The sequence below is a fragment of the Anomalospiza imberbis genome, chromosome 18 (genome assembly GCF_031753505.1).
Source record: "Anomalospiza imberbis isolate Cuckoo-Finch-1a 21T00152 chromosome 18, ASM3175350v1, whole genome shotgun sequence".
Lineage (NCBI taxonomy): Eukaryota > Metazoa > Chordata > Aves > Passeriformes > Viduidae > Anomalospiza > Anomalospiza imberbis.
Genome location: NC_089698.1, coordinates 2644950 through 2663050, shown reverse-complemented (window position 1 = coordinate 2663050; position 18101 = coordinate 2644950). Strand labels below are relative to the sequence as shown.

Genomic DNA, 18101 nt, shown 5'->3' with positions numbered 1-18101 from the left:
GATGTGTAACACTGATAACCTGGTTCACAAAAGGCTTTCTGAGATGCTTCTGGTTCCCACTCAAAAGCATGAAGCTGCATATTCTTCTGCTCTCCAGGTTGTGCAGATTCCAGTGGCAGCTGTAGTGGGTTATCTCATTATAATTAGAAGCAGAGAGTTGAAGGCAGTACCAGCAGTGCCTTAAGAGAGTGTTTGCAAACACTTAAAAAAGCATCAGAACAGGTTCTATAAAACATGTAGGAGAAATGGATACTTAAAGAGATGGGTTGGATAAAGGCTTTACTGGCCTGGAGTTGGGAATGATGCAGATCCAACAGTCTCCTGCAAGCTCTGTGGCCCCAAAACAAAACCCCAGGTGGTGACCAGTACTTGTCACATCCTCATGTGCAACAGCTCTGGCTCATCAAGGCTACTTCTGAGGACAGTGACAGCCCAGCACTGCTGTGGTCCCAAAACAGGGTTGTTCCCACCATCCTCAGCACAGAGCAGTTGCTCACAGACCCCTCAGACACAGCCACAGCCTGGGAGCAGCTGCAAATGCTCACACTTTTGGGGAAGAAAACCGGGTTTCAGGCAGGCTTTGCTTCCCTAACGAATAATCCCAGAGACAGCTCCTGTGCTGAACGCCATTCCCAGAGGATGCTGAACCTCCGCCTGCTCCTGCTGCGCCGTTGTGTTCCCTCTGGAGCTGCACACACGCACATGCACGGCTCTGCTCTCCCGGTTCCCAGCCAGGGAATGATAAGTTACTTATGCCAGACACACACACACATCACAGGGAGTCAAAACAGTGGTGTCAAAAACGGGAGGAGCGGGAGGTTACAGCAGTGACAGCTCAAACGAGCCTGTTCCTGTTCCTGTGATGCAGACGAGGCTGCCTGAGATCAGAGAGCCGAGCTGCACAGCCCTGAAACAGCTCTGAGAACAAGCCACCTTTGGTGGAGCTACAACTGCTTTAGCTAACAAGATGCAACGCAGCGAGTTTGCTGCGTGTGAGGAATGCAAAGTCATTTTGAAGACGCTCAGTTTTGCTGAAGGCAGGGTGACAGCAACGGGATTCCAACAAAGGCTCCAGAGGAAAAGCTATCCCCATGGCAGGATGGGTGCAGGGGGTGTATTCCACACAGCTTCCCTCAGCATCTCTTCCTGGGGAAGGGAAGAAGCAGAGCAGGCACAGCACGGAGCAATTTGGGCATCTTCACTCCTTCTGCTGGGAACTTGGTATCGTCTTTTCAGCAATCAAAAGAAATGAGAGCCAAGGGGAACTCTGGATCAGTCATGCTCCAAGCAACCTGCAGTGCCCTGTTCTCCCTTTAAAGAGCAGCAGATGTACTGTGTGCATTAATTAAATAGGAGCTTATGGATTTCAAAAGCAAATCAACTCATTTACAATAATACAAGTACGGCAAAGCCAGAAATAATGTAGTTGTGCAGAAGGACCGAGTTTAAAAATAAATGTGTGATTGTAGTCTCCAGATGCTGCTCTGGCTTGCTGGGCATTATCCCAGGGAAGTGGGTAGGTCTGATACAAGAATAAAAATGAGTGTCTTTGGCACAGGCTGAAATCTGCAGTGGGCACGGACAGAAAGGTCCCTGTGTGCCAGGCTGCCCGTCTGCCGAGCCCTGGAGGAAAACTTGGCTCTGTTCTGCCAACCTCCTGCTCGAAGCCACGTCACACCAGGGCTTGGTTTTTGCATGGGAAAAAAATCATTCCTTGATGGCAGAGGCCAATGGGCATTCTGCTGGTGCTGGCTGGGAGAACAAGGTTCAGGGATGGGCGTGGGAGCGACGTCCTGCTGACATGCAGGAGGGGATGAGTGAATCCCTGCTCCCCAGCCTCTCCTGCACCAGGGATGAGTGAATCCCTGCTCCCCAGCCTCTCCTGCACCAGGGATGAGTGAATCCCTGCTTCCCAGCCTCTCCTGCACCAGGGAGGAGGTGAATCCCTGCTCCCCAGCCTCTCCTGCACCAGGGATGAGTGAATCCCTGCTTCCCAGCCTCTCCTGCATCAGGGAGGAGGTGAATCCCTGCTTCCCAGCCTCTCCTGCACCAGGGATGAGTGAATCCCTGCTTCCCAGCCTCTCCTGCACCAGGGATGAGTGAATCCCTGCTTCCCAGCCTCTCCTGCATCAGGGAGGAGGTGAATCCCTGCTTCCCAGCCTCTCCTGCACCAGGGATGAGTGAATCCCTGCTTCCCAGCCTCTCCTGCACCAGGGATGAGTGAATCCCTGCTCCCCAGCCTGTTCTGCACCAGGGATGAGAGAATCCCTGCTTCCCAGCCTCTCCTGCACCAGGGATGAGTGAATCCCTGCTCCCCAGCCTCTTCTGCACCAGGGATGAGTGAATCCCTGCTCCCCAGCCTCTCCTGCATCAGGGAGGAGGTGAATCCCTGCTCCCCAGCCTCCCCTGCACCAGGGATGAGTGAATCCCTGCTCCCCAGCCTCCCCTGCACCACAGAGCTGAGTGGGAGACATGCAGAAAGAATTCCTACTGCAGCTTCAAGCTGCCCCTTTCCCTGAGGGAATCCTGGTCTTGAGTTCTGGGAAGAGACTAATTTTTAGCCCAAGGTCTAAAGGGAGGTTTAAAAACACCTAAAACTCTTAAGAAGTAAAGATGGACCAATCTGTCACCTCACTGAATCCCGACAGCTCTTGCCAGGGACCCACAAGTGCTGCATGCTAGGTGCAAGCAGAGCCCTTCAGAGATGGAACAGGAAGGAGCAGCAGAAAGCTATTTGGAACAACAAAATGAGCAATCCATTATCCATATCAGGCCCAGCACTTACTCTAAAATAGGTGTAAAAATGCATCAAGATTCCAGCCTGATTTCCTTAACTGAGTCTGTGCCCCTGAGGTCAATAACAAGGAAGAAAATCAGCACATTTTTGCACAACTCATATATTCCCTGTAATACAGGAGACTGTTTTGAGGAGGCAAGAACAAGAGCCTGACTGCCTTTTATTAACCTGCTGGAAATAGCCAAGAACCTCACTGTGGATTCTGTAAATGCAGCTGTCTTTCTGAATATCCTTTCTCTGTGCACCAACAATATTCACTTCGATACCTTCTCTCTCCATAAATCATTTACCAAAGGGCCCTGACATGGCAGGACAACACAGATCCCTGTGCTAAAACAATGACTCCAAGTAGTGATGGAGGGGGAGAAAGGCAGGGGAAGCCTTCAGCTCAGCACAGGGCAAGAGGAACAGCCTTGGCTGCAGCTGCAATGCAGATAATGGGGTTTGCTGTGGGGGACACTGCTCCTCAGTTCCTGGGACATGAGAGAAGTGGGATTAAGAGCATATTTATTGCAGTTCCTCCAGGTCTGCAGGAGAAAAAGCTCTGGGCTGTCCATTCCAGAGGCTGAAGATTCAGTCAGAAAAAATCCTCTGGGTTTACAGAAATAATCCCTGAATGACCAGTGGCCATGGGCAGACTGCTATGAAAATTCCATGGGTTAAGTGAACAGACACATTTCTGTATGTCCATTTGAAAAAGCTTAAAAATGTGATACTGGAGGCTTCAACAGTGACTAACAAATTTGAAACATGTCCTTGGTGCAATGAAGCAGCCCTGGCAGGGCACAGAATAACTCAAAAATCAGGTTTCAGAGATGCTTTAAAATTAATACAACGCTGGGCTCCCAGTTCTGCTTTGCTGAGTTCCCTTACACGATTTCTCCATTTGCTTCTGACCTCATCCCACACTTGGAGCACAGCAGAGCAGCAGCTCCCTGGCTGCCTTGGCTGTCACACAACAGCTCAAAGGGCTTCTTGCCATTGCACCACTGATGTAGTAGAGAAGCTGGATTCTCTCAGTGCCACTCAGCAAGAAAGCTGTTAATTTCTTTTGCATATACAACGCACTGAAATCGATAACCCTCTCATCTAAATTGCCTTCCTACACCTTGCTTATCGCAGGATGACAAAGCAACACTCAGATTCCACAGATACACCACCCTCAGCTCCAGGACACTGCTGGATCTGTTCCTTCCAAATCTTAAATCTTACCTTGAAAGAAAGGCTTGATGCTGCTTTATCGTGTCCAGTTCATAGGTGGATGAATCACTCCTTTTTCGTGGCAGCTGCTTCTTTGGGTCTTCTCCATTGCTACGAGGAATATCAATGTTGCTCCTGCTGAGGTGTCTGCTGGCTTCCAGATTAGAGCCACTGGAACAGTGGCTGTTGTTCACCGTTATTCCAGGAGACAGGAGGTCGGTATCCTGGGATTTGAAATGTATGGGTTTAGCTGAATTAAGAATACACCCACATTGTAACACCTCCCTCCTATCCTCTCCCCATTTACCCCAAGATCCAGTTGAGGCCAGTACAGAATCTCAGGCCCAATCACTCTAAAGTGTGGGTGATGCTTCACACCAGAGGGTGAAACATCCCTGTTCAGAGCAAACACACCCAAACTGACACCCATATGCACCTTAAGACATGCCTGCCACTGATAAGGAACAGAGTCTTTGCTGTTTGAGGAGATCCTTACTAAAACCAGGGTCTGTGGAGGAACTGGGAGCCAGCATTACCTGGACACTCACGACGCTCCCTCGCCGACTGCTGTTCTGGCTCTCGGACACCGTCTGGTTGCTGTAGCATAAGGCATCAAATCCCAGGATCCCTCCAACACAGTCCCCTACCAAGCAGACCTGAGGCAGGAAACAGAAGCAGGGGAGGACAGGGAGGAGGAATAAAAAGGAAATTTTAAAAAAAGCCCCTGACTTCAGTTCAGAACTAACAGTTGGAGAGAGCGCTGGATTACAGCTGGACAAGCTGGAGTGACAGGATGCCCAGTGCCTTCATCAGTAAAACTGCTCAGCCAGTGAAATCCCATCACTGCCTGCAGACTCCCACCCTCTCACACAGCTCAGCTGTCCTGGCTGCCCCCACCAGCCAACTGGAGCAACAGGACAGCAACACAGAGCCCTGATCCTGATGCTAACTGCAGAAACCAAGCTGGATCCCCTCGGATCCCTGTGCGACCTCAGGGAAGCTTCTGCCCGTTTGTATCCCAAGGGGATAGCAGTGTTCTGCCTCCAAGGGTATGAGCAGACAGGCAGAGTAAAGCACCAAGATCCCTGGGAAGGAGAGGGCTGGCTGGGAAGAAGCTCAGGGTGAATAAACCACATGACAGCAGTGCAGTGTGACAGCTCCTCTAATTTCTCTGCCCTCGTGGGGCTGGGGAGTCACTTGGCTCAGAGGTGTGAGGCTCAGTTGTGCTCTTTATGGGGTGCAGCAGCTGCACAGCCTCAAAAAATAAACCCATGGGTGCGACAGCTCCAGCACAAGCTGCTGAAGGTCCTTTAAAGCCAGGAATGCTTAAACAGCCTTGGTTTGCAATGGGGACAAGACCATGTTTAGTAACAAAGGCAACATTCCTGCTCAGGCAAGGTGTGTCACACTGAAACCTGATTAACTTCACAGCTTTGGAGCTTCATTTCTGAACACAAACTCAAGCTTTCCTTCGAATCCCAAAGGTTCAGGACAGCATACAAGCAATAATCTCTCCCTCTCAGAAAGAAATGGAAGGCACAACACTTCCTTATTGCAGCCCAGCACTGTCCTAGTTCCATCCCTCCTGAGAGATTTATGGCAAAGAGAGTTTCAGAAGGAAATTGCTTCACTTGTTCTTCCTCTGGCGGTGGCTTGAGCAGCCCCTGGCTCACCTGGCCATTGAAGGAGGTGCCCTCCTGGGATTTGATGAACTCACTGTAGGCCTGGTTGGCTCTGACAATGACAGTGGCCACAGCTTCTTGGTACTGCGGGGAGGACGTGGCGAGCAGGGGGAGCGCAGCGAGGGGAATGTGATCCTGGCTGTTGGACAGGCAGCCCTCATCATAACTGTATGGGCTGAGGCTGCAGAAGGCAAGAGACAGTGGGAATGTGGGGAAAACAACTTGCAGGCAGTACAGTCAAGTGTTGTGGTTCATAAAAAAAAGCCTCAAGACAGAAAGGCCATTTAGTCCTCTGTGAATGGGTGAGAGCATAATAAATCTTTCCCTCCCATCAAACGTAAATCTTCAAGGACAACATACTTACACTGACAGAACAACCTCCAGACAAGGAATTAAATCCTTAGTATTTATTGGATTAATTAGAATAAATCAATCTCAGAACTCGTGCTGCACGATTACTGTATTCACTGCAGCTAAGTATGAAATCGAGATTGAATGCCTGGCTGGTACATTGATAAATGCATTCTCAAAGCATGGTCAGAGCTCCCAGTGCTACATGCAGAACATCTCAGGGAAACAAATAAAACAAAACAAACACCCAGAAACCCCCACTCTATGATCAAACAGCATCAACTTACCTGGACACCAGGGAAAATGCTTCGGAGCAGATGGCTGGGCAAGGGACAAGTTTGATGGCAATGTGTCCCAGAGCAGCTGGGTAATGCACCCTCATCACCGTGTCAAACACGGTCGTGATGGTGTTGACATCCCCTTGCTTGGAGCTCTGGTCACCACTTCCTGAGTCCAGGATGTTCCCTCCATGGAGGACCAAGAGGAGGACATGGATTTTACTTGGCTGCATTAATGGCTGCACAGATTCATCCTAGGTGGGGATGGAAGAGAGCACACAGAAAGGCTCATTTTTCAAAGGGGTGGGACTTGTGCTTAATTTATGGCAAATTAATTTATGGCAAAGGCCATCAGATACACCACAATACAATGCTAAAAACCTGAGTACTCCTTCCAGGTCTCTTATCCTACACTTGTGCATGCATAAATGCACAGACAGCCTCAGTGTGACTTGTCAGAAACAGAAGGAATGCTGAAAGTAAAAAAAAAAAACAAAAAAAAAACCCCAAAACACTGCATAAAATTGTATCCAGGTAAAACATGGCAGCAGTGAAGACATCCTTGTGTATATTAGGGTGGAAAAATACAGAAATAAGAGATGGGTGTTGTTTTTTTGTGGGGTGCTGAGCTCAGCTGAAGTAGTTGGCAGTGAAACACATTCAGCAAAATTAAGAAATGAGATCAAACAGGTCAGCAAGTGGCAAGTTACTGAGAGGTTGTGGGAAGATCAGTCATTGCATGTTTGCCTAACACAGAAGTTATAAATAAGACTTCAGATTTGCCTAAACTGTTGCAAGAGAGGAACTGAAAAGAAAAAAGTTCATGACCCCATAACCCAAGGAATGGCCAGCATGTGGCTGGGAGACTGCTGCATGAACACAGTGAGCGATTTTAATTTGGCTGTCCAGGTGATTTGCTCATTGTGTTGAACCAATTCCTTGCCTAAACAGACAGGCTGTAATTTGGGGGAAGGAGGGCATTGTATCCTTATCATCAATGCCCTGCCAGAAGAGCTGTAAGCCCAATCCTGATGCCCCAGGCAGGTACAAGAGCATCCATGGGCACATACTGTAACACAACAGAGCAGTAACTCTTTTTAATATCTATGTGCTACCAGGGCTTTCAGTGTTTACAGCTCCCACATGGACTCAAATCCTCCATCCCACACCTGTGAGATCTGTGCAAACCCTTCTGAGAACATCTGAGAACATCCTGAGCAACTCCCTGCTGCCACTGAGAGGGGGCAAGGAAAGGATGGAGGGCAGCACTGCCTTCCATTTGGCAAATTGTTCTAATTCTAGCATCTTCAGTCACCTGTTGTCCTTTGAGCAGTGACTGAGTCCCTGACAGACCTGCTGGTGGGAGGAAAGCATGCCCAGGCACACATGAGCAGCCTAACAACTAGATCACATTTTTGCCAGATAATGTTAAAGCTTGTCTTACTACACAGCTCACCAGAACTATTAAAATTATCATCCAAGTCTGTAATAATGATTTTTCCAGACCTCCTGCATAAGAATGGCCTTGAATTATTTAGCACCATTCCACTGCATTCCTGCCTGCTCTTCAAATCTTCTCTGACTCCAGTTTTAGCACCTGCACAGTGAACCTTTCCCTGGGTGGAGGCACAGGAGGAGCCCTCAAAGCATATCGGCACCTCTTCTGCTTCCAGACAAGGATTTTAAGTGTTCATTTGGAGAACAACATGAGTCACCAAGCTCAGGTCATGCAGAAGTTTATCAGCAGTGATTTGGAGGCACCTTTCAGTTCATTACCCTCTGCTCTGAAGGAAGTGGGGAACTGCTGATCAGTTTAAGGGCGGAGGTAACCATTTAGAACTTCCTTGTAAGATCTGGAGCCTCTTAAAACACCTAAATCCTGAACTACCTTCAAGTGAGGGAAGCTTTTAACCTGAAAATCATTGCAATTGGTGGCACAGGAATTTCATACTGTTTTAGCAGACAGCTTGTGAACAACTACAAATAACTGTCTTTTTCATCTTGCTTTGAAGTCTGTTCTTTTTCTAAAATGAAGGCAGAAACAGGAGGGGGGTTGAGTTTGCACATCCCTCCGAGGAAGACTAGTTTCCCACACCATCTTGAGCTCCAAGAGAAATCTTAGGGCTGTGACTGTGACTTGTTTATTTTGAGGTGGCCAGAGCTGTTCCCCTCCCAGCCATCCACTCTCCTCATGACCCTTGGACTCTCAGTCTATTATGGAAAAGCCAAACCACCAATCACTTACAAGCCTGGCAGAGACAATAATTCCAAAACTCATGATCTTTGATGGACCACTCAGACACAATGCAGGCACTGTGCAAAGCAGCTGCACCACCTCTGCAGCACAGACAGGCAGCTGCAGAAGGGCAGGATGAGAACAGCCAGCCTGGGGTGTCTGACCAGGCCTCTGAACTGCAGAAAGCTGGGCTGGCTCAGTGTGCTGTTATTTATTTATTATTTTGCCCAGAGTCCTGACACAGGCTGTGCTATAACTGGATTCCAAACACGACTCTGAGCAGCTCCATGCTGTGGGCTACGGCTGAGCGCTGTCCTTTGCACCTTGGTGCTGCAGGAACGTGTTCTCCCACTCCCACACTTGCTCATCTGGCATTGCAGGATAGCTCTACCCTAGAGCTGCTCTGATCCCCACAGGATTGCCAGTTTTTTCCAGCTAGATACCTGATGCTGCCTGCAAACTACACAGCATTTTCTATATGATGTTCCAAAGATGGGTGAAAAATCCCTTAAATTGGAATTACAGAAGGGCACACACAGGTGTTACTGGGGCTCAGCACATGGAGACAAGACACTGCTCACGGCAAAGGGACCCATTTATCCCACACAGAGACATTCCAGCAGCAAAGGATCTCTTTAGAAGAAGCCAAAGCACTCACCTCGATGATGCTGAGCCTCTCCACGCTGGAGCCAACGTGGTACTCTGCTGATGTCTCCTGGTACAAGTCACCTGGAAGCACAGAGGTGTAAAATGTCAGCACTGCCAGATGCTCTTTGGCAAAGACATTCTTCCATAAAGACACTGCTTGTTCCAATGCCTCACATCTCCTTCATTATTTCATCAAATCATCCTCTCCCTCCTTCCTGCCTCCTTCCACCTGAGAAGCCTGGGCAATGCTGGGTCATTTATTTTCCAGCAACTTCTTGTAACCTGGGTAAGAGCTGAGGACATTAGTGAGCTCTTCTCTCATTACAGAGATCTGGGACTGCTGCTTTATTAAGGATGGCAACAATGGGAAATCCCTGCACGACTGTCAGAAATGATTGGTTTGTGGGAAAATAAAAGGAATTGCTTGAACTACGCTGGGGAGTAGAGATCTGATGTATTCCTACATCTGTGCCTACACAGACTGACTTTGTAGAAAAAGCCTGAGTGTCACCTTCCACCGTGAATCGCTCTGGCTGAGGAGCTACAGCTTCCTTTCACCATTTCATAATGATGAGAAAAAACTGAAGCAGATACAGTCAGGAACAAAGGATGGAGCAAAAGGAAAGAAGAGCCAGGAGAAATTCAAGTCATTTGAGACGGAGCTGGGATATTTCATCATTATATGAGAGAATCCTGGCTGTCACACAAAGGAGCCAAACCAATGTGGAAAGTAAAAGAGAATCAAAAGCTATCCCCGCTCCCACTGAGCAAATCTTTTCCAGCAGCACTGGGCAGTCATTTTTATGCTCTGTCTCAGCTTCTCCCTTTGTGAGACGAGGATAACAAGTTTTACCTTGTTCACAATGAGGCTGTGACAATTGCCTGGAAATACTGTAAAATAGCACATGCAGTTTGTACTTGGAAAAGAATTACCCTGGACATCATCGCATTCGGGGGTTTCAATTTTATCCATCAGATCGTTGGAACTCCATTTGGTTATTTCTTTCGGGAACATTTCCTCATTGTCAGACAAGTCCTCTTTAAAAAACAGATTTTTTGAGAGTCACAAACACAAAAATATGTATACAGAAAAGAGCAAAACCCAGAATTCTAAATAAAACCCACAACTCTGTGCAATCTATACACATTTGGATAGCTTCAGTCAAAATAAACCACATACTTTATCAATTTTTGTTATGTAGAAACCAAAGCACCTTTTGAAAAGTAAACAAAATGTTTTAGTTGCATGATTTAAACAAACAAAACTCCTAAAACATGGAAAGAAGTAACCTGGATTTTTAGTGGTACCGTGTTTGGCCTTTGCCTTGCCATGCTCTCTGATGGTGCCAAAGCAGCCGGAATGCTCCAGCACAGGAGAGGACAAAGCAAGGACTGCCACTGGGACCCTCCCAGCCCTGCCTGAGAGCTGTGGGATTTCTCTGGGGGAAGAAGGGACAAGGATCACTGCTGCTCATAGGACCAAACAGCTAAAAAGGCAGAAGCAATAAAGGCAATGTGAACTCCCCAGGCTGGTTTCCTCAGGAGATGAGACACACATGGATCTGCCTTTTCCTGCCTATCTCAGTATCTTCCAAATCCCCTGGCTCAGTTCGACTATAGACAACAAAGAATAAGGGTCCCAAAAATATAATGTTCTTAAAAGTGTAATTAAAAGAAAGAGACATACAAAGGGCACCTCTCCTTTCTCTGTCTCTCTTCTTTTTTTTCCACTGAGGATGCATCTTTTGCTGCTATGATGGTTAAGTGCTTTCTAATTTATTTATACCTCGTGCTTAGTATGTCTTTCCTGAAAATTTTGGGCTTGTAAATTTAATAAAGAGTTATAAACGTAATAACAGCAGTAATTACAGATATCTTGAAGATCTAAAAGCTGTAATCTTCCGAGTCCCAGACTAGGATTTCCCTTTCTTATTGCTGTACAGTTACTAAGAAAATAATTAGATGGAAGAATCCCACAATGGGGAACAAAAAAGGTTATGAAATATATTAATCTTTTCAGCAAATCTGAGCAATAGCTCAAGAAAAAAATGTATGAAGGGCACTAGGTGAAGATCCAAGCAAAGCCTGCTTATTTTTAGGAGTTTCTATTTCAACTTTGACCATAAAAAGAGAGCAACCTGGAAATTTTGTACCAGCATGCCATTTCCTTTTCCAGCCATGGAAAGAATTTGAGTAAATCCCAATTTCCCTGCACACAAGAGTCTGGAGCTGCCTGTCCAGAGCAAGTGGAAAGCACAGGCCTGTAACACACGTGCTGGCAGAGAATTAAGAGGACGATTGCACTCTAAGCTCCTCCAGCAACTTAATCTAAATATTAAACTTAATTCTTTGAGAGGTCTAATTACAGCCCTTACTGCTGCTCAAGTGATCCCTGAATGGGATATTACTCCTGTTATTAGCATTTATTACAGGATAGATACTCGATATTACTGTATTTGTCACTATCTTTACCAGTGAATGAGCGTGAGTGGGAAGCTGGAGACAAGGAGTCTTCTCAGGCTCAGGTTACGCCCACTGCACTGTGAGGAAACGTGTGTGTGGATGGGAAGCACTTCTGAGGAACTCTGCTGGCCGTTGACTCACATCCTGAGCCCTGCCAGTTCCCATGGTACCGACTCGGGCAGGATGAGCTGCGAGCGGAGCCTCATCCCTGCTCACAGACCCGGAGCCTCTGCAGGCCAAGGGGCACCAAGAGGTCCCTCCTGGGGATGGGGCTCTGTTCAGCGGCACGCACACGCCAAGGCTTTGACTCACGAGCCAAAATCCCACCAGATTTAAGCAGACTTTTCAACCCAACCGTGCCGACTGCCGAGGACAAACTGTGCATACACGGAGACTCACAGGAGAGCAGCTGCTTTTACTCTTAGCAACCTCCTACAAATACTGCAACTGAGGTGCACAAGGCTCATTTTTGTTAATTCCCCTTCCCAGGTCCGTTAGGAGCATGCCAGGGATTCCCTGGGCTCTGGATCCCAGGCAGAGCTGTCTCCATCTCAGTTTTATTACTGAGTAATTAAAAAGGCAAAAAGCGCGTGGATAGCAATGGTGCCGTTTGGATGACTCACTCCTCTTCCCTTATACTGCTCCAATAAATCCCTCACATACTTGTTGTAAATGCTACGTAAGTTAATAAATAGTGACACTTAAACTAAGTTGGCCCTTCCCCTTCCCATTCCCGGCAGGAGACACGCATTTATCCCAATTCACACATGTCCCAGCCATTTCAGCTGCTGCTGTGCAGCTCACCACAATAACACAGCCCTTTCTACCCCACACTTTGAGATCCATGCCTAAACACTCATGGCAGAACTCTTCTGGAACACGATACTATCAGTTTTTGGAGGCTGAACTTCAGCGGAGCACCAGCGAAATTCTGCTTTGCGAGACTGGGGTGTCATCTTTTAACAACTGCATTTCCCAACTTTATCAGCAAATATTGCACCTCTCACTTCCATCAGACCAGCCAGGAGGAGAGTCCATCTGTTGTCAATAGAGATGGAACCCTTCAGGCTTAAATTTGCATTAAGCACAATACATAAAATAAGTGCAGTGGAACAAAGCTTCTTCACACACACATGCACAGAGGAAAAAAATATAACAGTGTTCTATTAATGCAGATAATCACAATTAATTTGAGAATTCTGGAATCAACACTGATTAATTTTGGCACCTGAAGTACCTTGCTGCATTCGCTGTTGTATTTCTTGGAATGGGAGAATGAGGAGTTAATAAAGGCAAATTTGGGTCTCTTCAGGCCCAGACAAGACAACTAATCATACCTCTTACTGATTAAAAAACAAATTAGAAAAATAATCAGTATTTAGGACACACCCACAGCCCAGTTAGTACTGCTGGCTTTCATGCACACTCGTTTGCACCAAATAAAATACAGCCCCTAGGGCTAAGACTGTTCAAGATCCCCTCAAAGAGCTCAGACTGCACCTGAAATGGTGCTGCATTAATCTAAGAGTCTGCTGGGTGATGCTGGAAGAAGCTGCACGTCATGGTTAGAAAGGAAAAGACTTCAAAGCAAAAAAGTCTCGCTTCCTTCCCTGCTCACCCCCCGCCCTTCATGCTTTCCGTTCTCTTACCCCACCATTTCAGGGAAGAAAAGATGGTGATTTAGGCTCCACATACCATGTGCATCAAAGAATTCATCATCTGAGCTGTCATCTGAATCCCTGGCAATGCTCTGCATCCTCCACTCGGAGATACTATGGCGCGAGGGACTTGCTGGAAAAAACAAAAAAGCTTTATGCGAAACGCTCCATCGACAAGACGGAGAGCTCCCAACATGATCTTTGCTGGAGGAAGAATCATGCGTTCTCCAAGAAAATTCACTGCTGCAATATTAAAAAACACAAAACCCCGATGATGCTGGTGTGATGTCAGTGTACTGCTTTACAGATCCTGTTTGTTTACTGTTGGTAGAACCTGCCAGCAAGATGCTACATTAAAGCAAAGCTGCTTGGATCACTCTTCTGCTATTTTGAATGGCAGCTATTTATAATTGTTAGTAGGACGTGCAAAATCAGCTGGGTTTTAAAGTTTGCAATTAGGAAGGAAGCAGGCTGATTGGAAGCTCTCTCCGTGCCTCTCATCAGCACACAAGCCATGCCTCTGCTTCGCTAACTTTCGGGTGGGTAGCTCAGCAGAGCAGCCTGGAGAGGAATAATCTGTTTTCTGGAAGGAAATTGCTTCCACACAAATTGGATTAGAGATCTGTTTAAACTTTAAACTTGAATGATTTAAACAACATGCTATCCGACTACTTCAAAGGAAGCTGTTGGAGCGGTGGTCCTGACAGAGCAAGGAGAAACCCCAAAGTCCTTGCAGTGCTGTTTGCCCTCCTGCTCCCACACCAACCTACTCCCTTTCACTTTTGCCTCCAGAGTTCTCTGAGCTAAATATAAATACATTATGGCTTCTTCTTTTATTTTTTTCAGATGTAATTTAGCAACCATCCAGCCTGAGCACTACATGGCTGAAGTTGTCTCAGAAACAGCTGCCTGCTGAAGGGAGCGCTGTCCAGAGAACATGGGAGAGAGGGTTTGTCCCCTCGTGCCTGTCACACAGAGCACACAAAGCACTCACAGCAGCCACCTAACCCAGCAAAAACCTGAGGAGACTGACAAGTTCTCATTTAGCATGTACAAGAGCCTGAAAGGCTCCGGTTACTGTGACAGCCGCACAAGCCGTTTCATGCTATTGTTCCAACAGAGTTGAATATGTAAGTCAAATTCTTCTACTCTCCCACCCGGTTGTCAGATGGAACAAGGATGGAGACCCGGTGCAGAGCCATGTAATTGCAGCTCAGCAGCCCCCAGCACCCCTCCGCCCACCCTCGGGAGCAGCCAGCGAGGAGGTGGCGGAGCAGAGCTAATTCATGCCGGAGTGACGTCAAGGCGCTCGCATAATAGCTGCTAAAAATAGAGCACCTAATAGCATAGGGGAGGGCGACAAGGGTCCTGCCATCACCAGAGGTCTCACTTGGGTGGTGGAGAAAAGGGAAATCTTTTGGAGAAAAGGCATTTTTTTCAGCTGGAGGTGGCGGTGCGTCGCGACAGCCCTCGTTGCTTCCATATGGTAATGTGCTGCCAGCATGAAGGAGGATTAAAATATCTGTGTGACGTACTTCCCAGCACATCACAATTAATTTCTTTCATTACTTTTCCTTGTAAAAGCTGAGACATTCTGCAGTTGAAAAGAAAACCATGCTTTACTCTCAGTGAAAACCTTCAAGTGAAATCCTGAGAGGTCTGAAAACTCCAGCTCCCAGTGAACATGTCAGCAGTGGAAGAGGGGGTTTGTGCAAAAAGCATAATGGGAGATGGGTACATCAATATAAAATCCTGGTGCAGGCAAAGTAGCCAGTATTTTTATCTTTATGCAGTGATTTATGAAGCATCTGGTAGGTTCTTCCCTGGGGCTCACTCGAGTGAGTCATCGCAAGGTAAAGCTACTGCTCCTCTCTCATTCACCCTGTGATGAAATCAGTGATGGAGTGGGAAATAAAAATGGAGACTCAGCTCCCGATATTTAGTGCATACGATAGACGGAGAAGCTTCACTCACCCAGGTGTTCCCTTCCACCATCACTGGAAGAAATCCTGCCCCTTGGGGTTTTCATAATTTTTTCCCCCTCTTGCAGGGAGAGCTGCTATTTCCCTGCTACCAGCAGCACTTGGCTAATCTGAGAGGGAATTGCCGAGGGCTTGAACCGTGTGGCTGTAACTCACCAGGGAGTCACCCCTCTGTACAGAAGGGTCCAAAGAAGGGAAGTACAGCAAAACGAGGCGAGTCCCAAGGGAGAGGTCAGTAATAAAATCCAAGACTCAAAGCTGAGTCCTTACAGGGTATCCACAGCAGAGCTTTAACATCAAAATCCTGAAAGCTTCCTTGAATGGTGTTTCAAAGGTAATGTACAGTCCCACCTAATCCCAGGGTGAGGAGTTGTCTCCAAACAGCTACTGCACATCATTACCAGGGGAAGGCAGCAGCCCCCATGCACCTTTGGGGGTTCCTGCCCTAATCTCCCCAGTAGCTGACGAGATGTTTCACTGTGTGCAGCCCCACGGAGCCAAACACCCCTCCTGAAATGACAGGCACATGGTGCCACAGAACCCTGGCCACGGAGCACAGGTACCTGCTGTGACACAAGTATCAAGGATAAGCAGATATCCAGAAGGGAACACCATGGAAAGGCACCAGTGGCTCCTAAGTAACAAGGACTAACCCTGTGCTGCTGGCTTTTGAGCCCCAGTGCTGCCAGCCAGCTCCTGCCTGCTTCTCTACAGTGTTTTTACAGATTCTGTGCTTTTGACATTGGCAACTCTGCCACGTGACACTGAGTCACAGTTATGGGATGACTAGAAACCTTCCCAAACCCAAAAGAGGTCGCCTGAAAAGACTGAGCCTGCAGCACCAGCAAAGAAGGCCTCTGAGCTAACAGGACTCACAGGACTAATACACATTATCCCAAAGGCACCCGTCACAAGGAGACATGATCCATCTCCCAAAAAGCCCAACCTCCATGAGTTCAGAAGAGCAAGTCACTGGCAGCATCTTACCTCCTCTCTTTGAAGACCGTGAGGACTTGGAGGAGGTGGACCACTGCTTGGTGAGCGACCTGCCGGAGGCCGTGTCGCTGTTTGCAGAGGCGTCCTCGGTGTCTGCAGGTGACCCCGTGCTGGGCTCCACATCCTTCTCCCCAGGAGTGTCCTTGACACCGTGCTGCTCTGGGTCATTCTCACCGCAGAACTGGGCCATCTTCTGGGCCAGCATCAGCTGGGCCTCCTTCTCCAGCTGCCGGATGTCCTCAATGGTGAGCCCGTACCACTCGTCCTGCCAGCACCAGGCCTGTCGGTGGGCCCGGACCATGACCTTCCGCAGGCCTGCAAAGCCAGAACGTCCCTGTCACTGAAGCTAAAAACTGCAGCAACCAACGTGTTCCCCTCCCAAAGCCTCTCAACACCATGGCAGGGACATTACAGTGACACCCAACCCGCAGTGCAGGACCGTCACGCAGTCAGAGCGGCAACCTGGTCACTTCATCTACTTTATCTCCTCAATTCTTCCTAATCAACCTGAAATCACTGAAATCAGCCAGTATTCTGTCACTGCTTTCAACTTGGAAAGGGATTTCCTAATTTTGGATGGAAGACTTTGGCTGCTCCACCAAGGAAGAGCCACACACAGACCACAGTTTCAACTCCCTGAAGTTTTAGAAGTTGTAACGTTTGGATCCTGTCTTCAAAGTGAAATATATTACCAAGTAATTTAAAAAAGAAAAAAGAAAATAGAAAAAAGCTGCTATTTTTTTTTTTTAATCCTGGAGAGTTTCAAGTCATTCCTTGATGGATGCTCCACAGCCCTCCCCAGTTGTTACATTACAGAAGCACATCCCACATTCCTGTCCTTGGAAACCCGTTTTCTGCACCTGGTTTCTACATATCAGTGAAACAGCATCACAAATGGGACCTTCTGAGATAATGGGATAGAAAGCAAAGTAAGGGAGGGAATAAAGATGCTTTATTTTGCAGATACCATCTGTCTTCTGCTGCAAGAGAAAAATGGAGTGGGTAAAGCCAATTTAAAATATTTCAATGTATCACATATCTGAAAGGAAGAGCAGCCTCAGTATCAACACACAAGGCACCTTACCAGGCAACAGATACTCTCCCCAAGACTCAGACTCACTCACTAACACCATCACACCCCCAAGACTTTTAAAACATAAGAGTCACTCAGGATTTTCATCAATATTATTCCTTAAAAGCTCACAACAGGTCAAAACTCCAAACTGGTATTTATTTCTGATAGGATCACACAGAAGTAATGGTGCTTTTAAAGCTTCTGTAAATACTGGCTAACTGATCCTCAGGTATTTTTCTGATAATAAACAATCAATTAATATTGCCCCCTCTTTAATTACTAGGAAACTGAGGCAGAGATGGGTTGAAGGACAAGCCAAAAGCATCAGTGGGATTTGCTGTCAGTGGGATTAAGAGAGCAATCAACAGGCTACATTAGAATCATTTAGGTTTTGGGAGCTACAGATTGAGCTCTCCAAGCACCACCGTGAGGTAAGACAGCCCTCGTAAGCCACCCTCCATCTCCAGGAGCATGGCCAAAGGGGGATGGTCCCACCCCGTGCAGGGTTTCTAAGGTGCTGCCAGCAACACGAGCTTCCCTGCGGTACAGAAAACCTTAGATCCCACCACTGTCACAGCTTCTGTGATGCTCAGCCTAAAAATCCGGTTTGTTTTCAGCCATCATTTTTTGTTTGTTTGTTTGTTTTCTTAAACAGAAAAAAGCAAGTTTTTATATGTTTATCTCCTTCCAGATCTCAGCACTTTATTTCTGTTCTGCTCTTTGGTCAGTCCTCAA

At 47.3% G+C, this 18101-nt stretch overlaps 1 protein-coding gene across 9 annotated transcripts in view; it reads right to left on the bottom strand.

Moving 5' to 3' along the window:
* The window catches only part of PITPNM2 (phosphatidylinositol transfer protein membrane associated 2), a 127012-nt gene that overhangs the window by 23145 nt on the left and 85766 nt on the right, over positions 1–18101 (bottom strand). For 8 of the 9 annotated variants that reach the window (XM_068208411.1, XM_068208410.1, XM_068208414.1 and 5 more), the window contains 8 exons: positions 16283–16606; positions 13351–13446; positions 10126–10230; positions 9203–9273; positions 6318–6562; positions 5671–5860; positions 4534–4653; positions 4010–4221 (listed from right to left, as the gene is read on the bottom strand). In XM_068208411.1, the coding sequence (XP_068064512.1) occupies positions 4010–4221; positions 4534–4653; positions 5671–5860; positions 6318–6562; positions 9203–9273; positions 10126–10230; positions 13351–13446; positions 16283–16606 (1363 nt within the window). The remainder of the gene's footprint in view (positions 1–4009; positions 4222–4533; positions 4654–5670; positions 5861–6317; positions 6563–9202; positions 9274–10125; positions 10231–13350; positions 13447–16282; positions 16607–18101) is intronic. The other variant, XM_068208418.1, reaches the window with a different exon arrangement.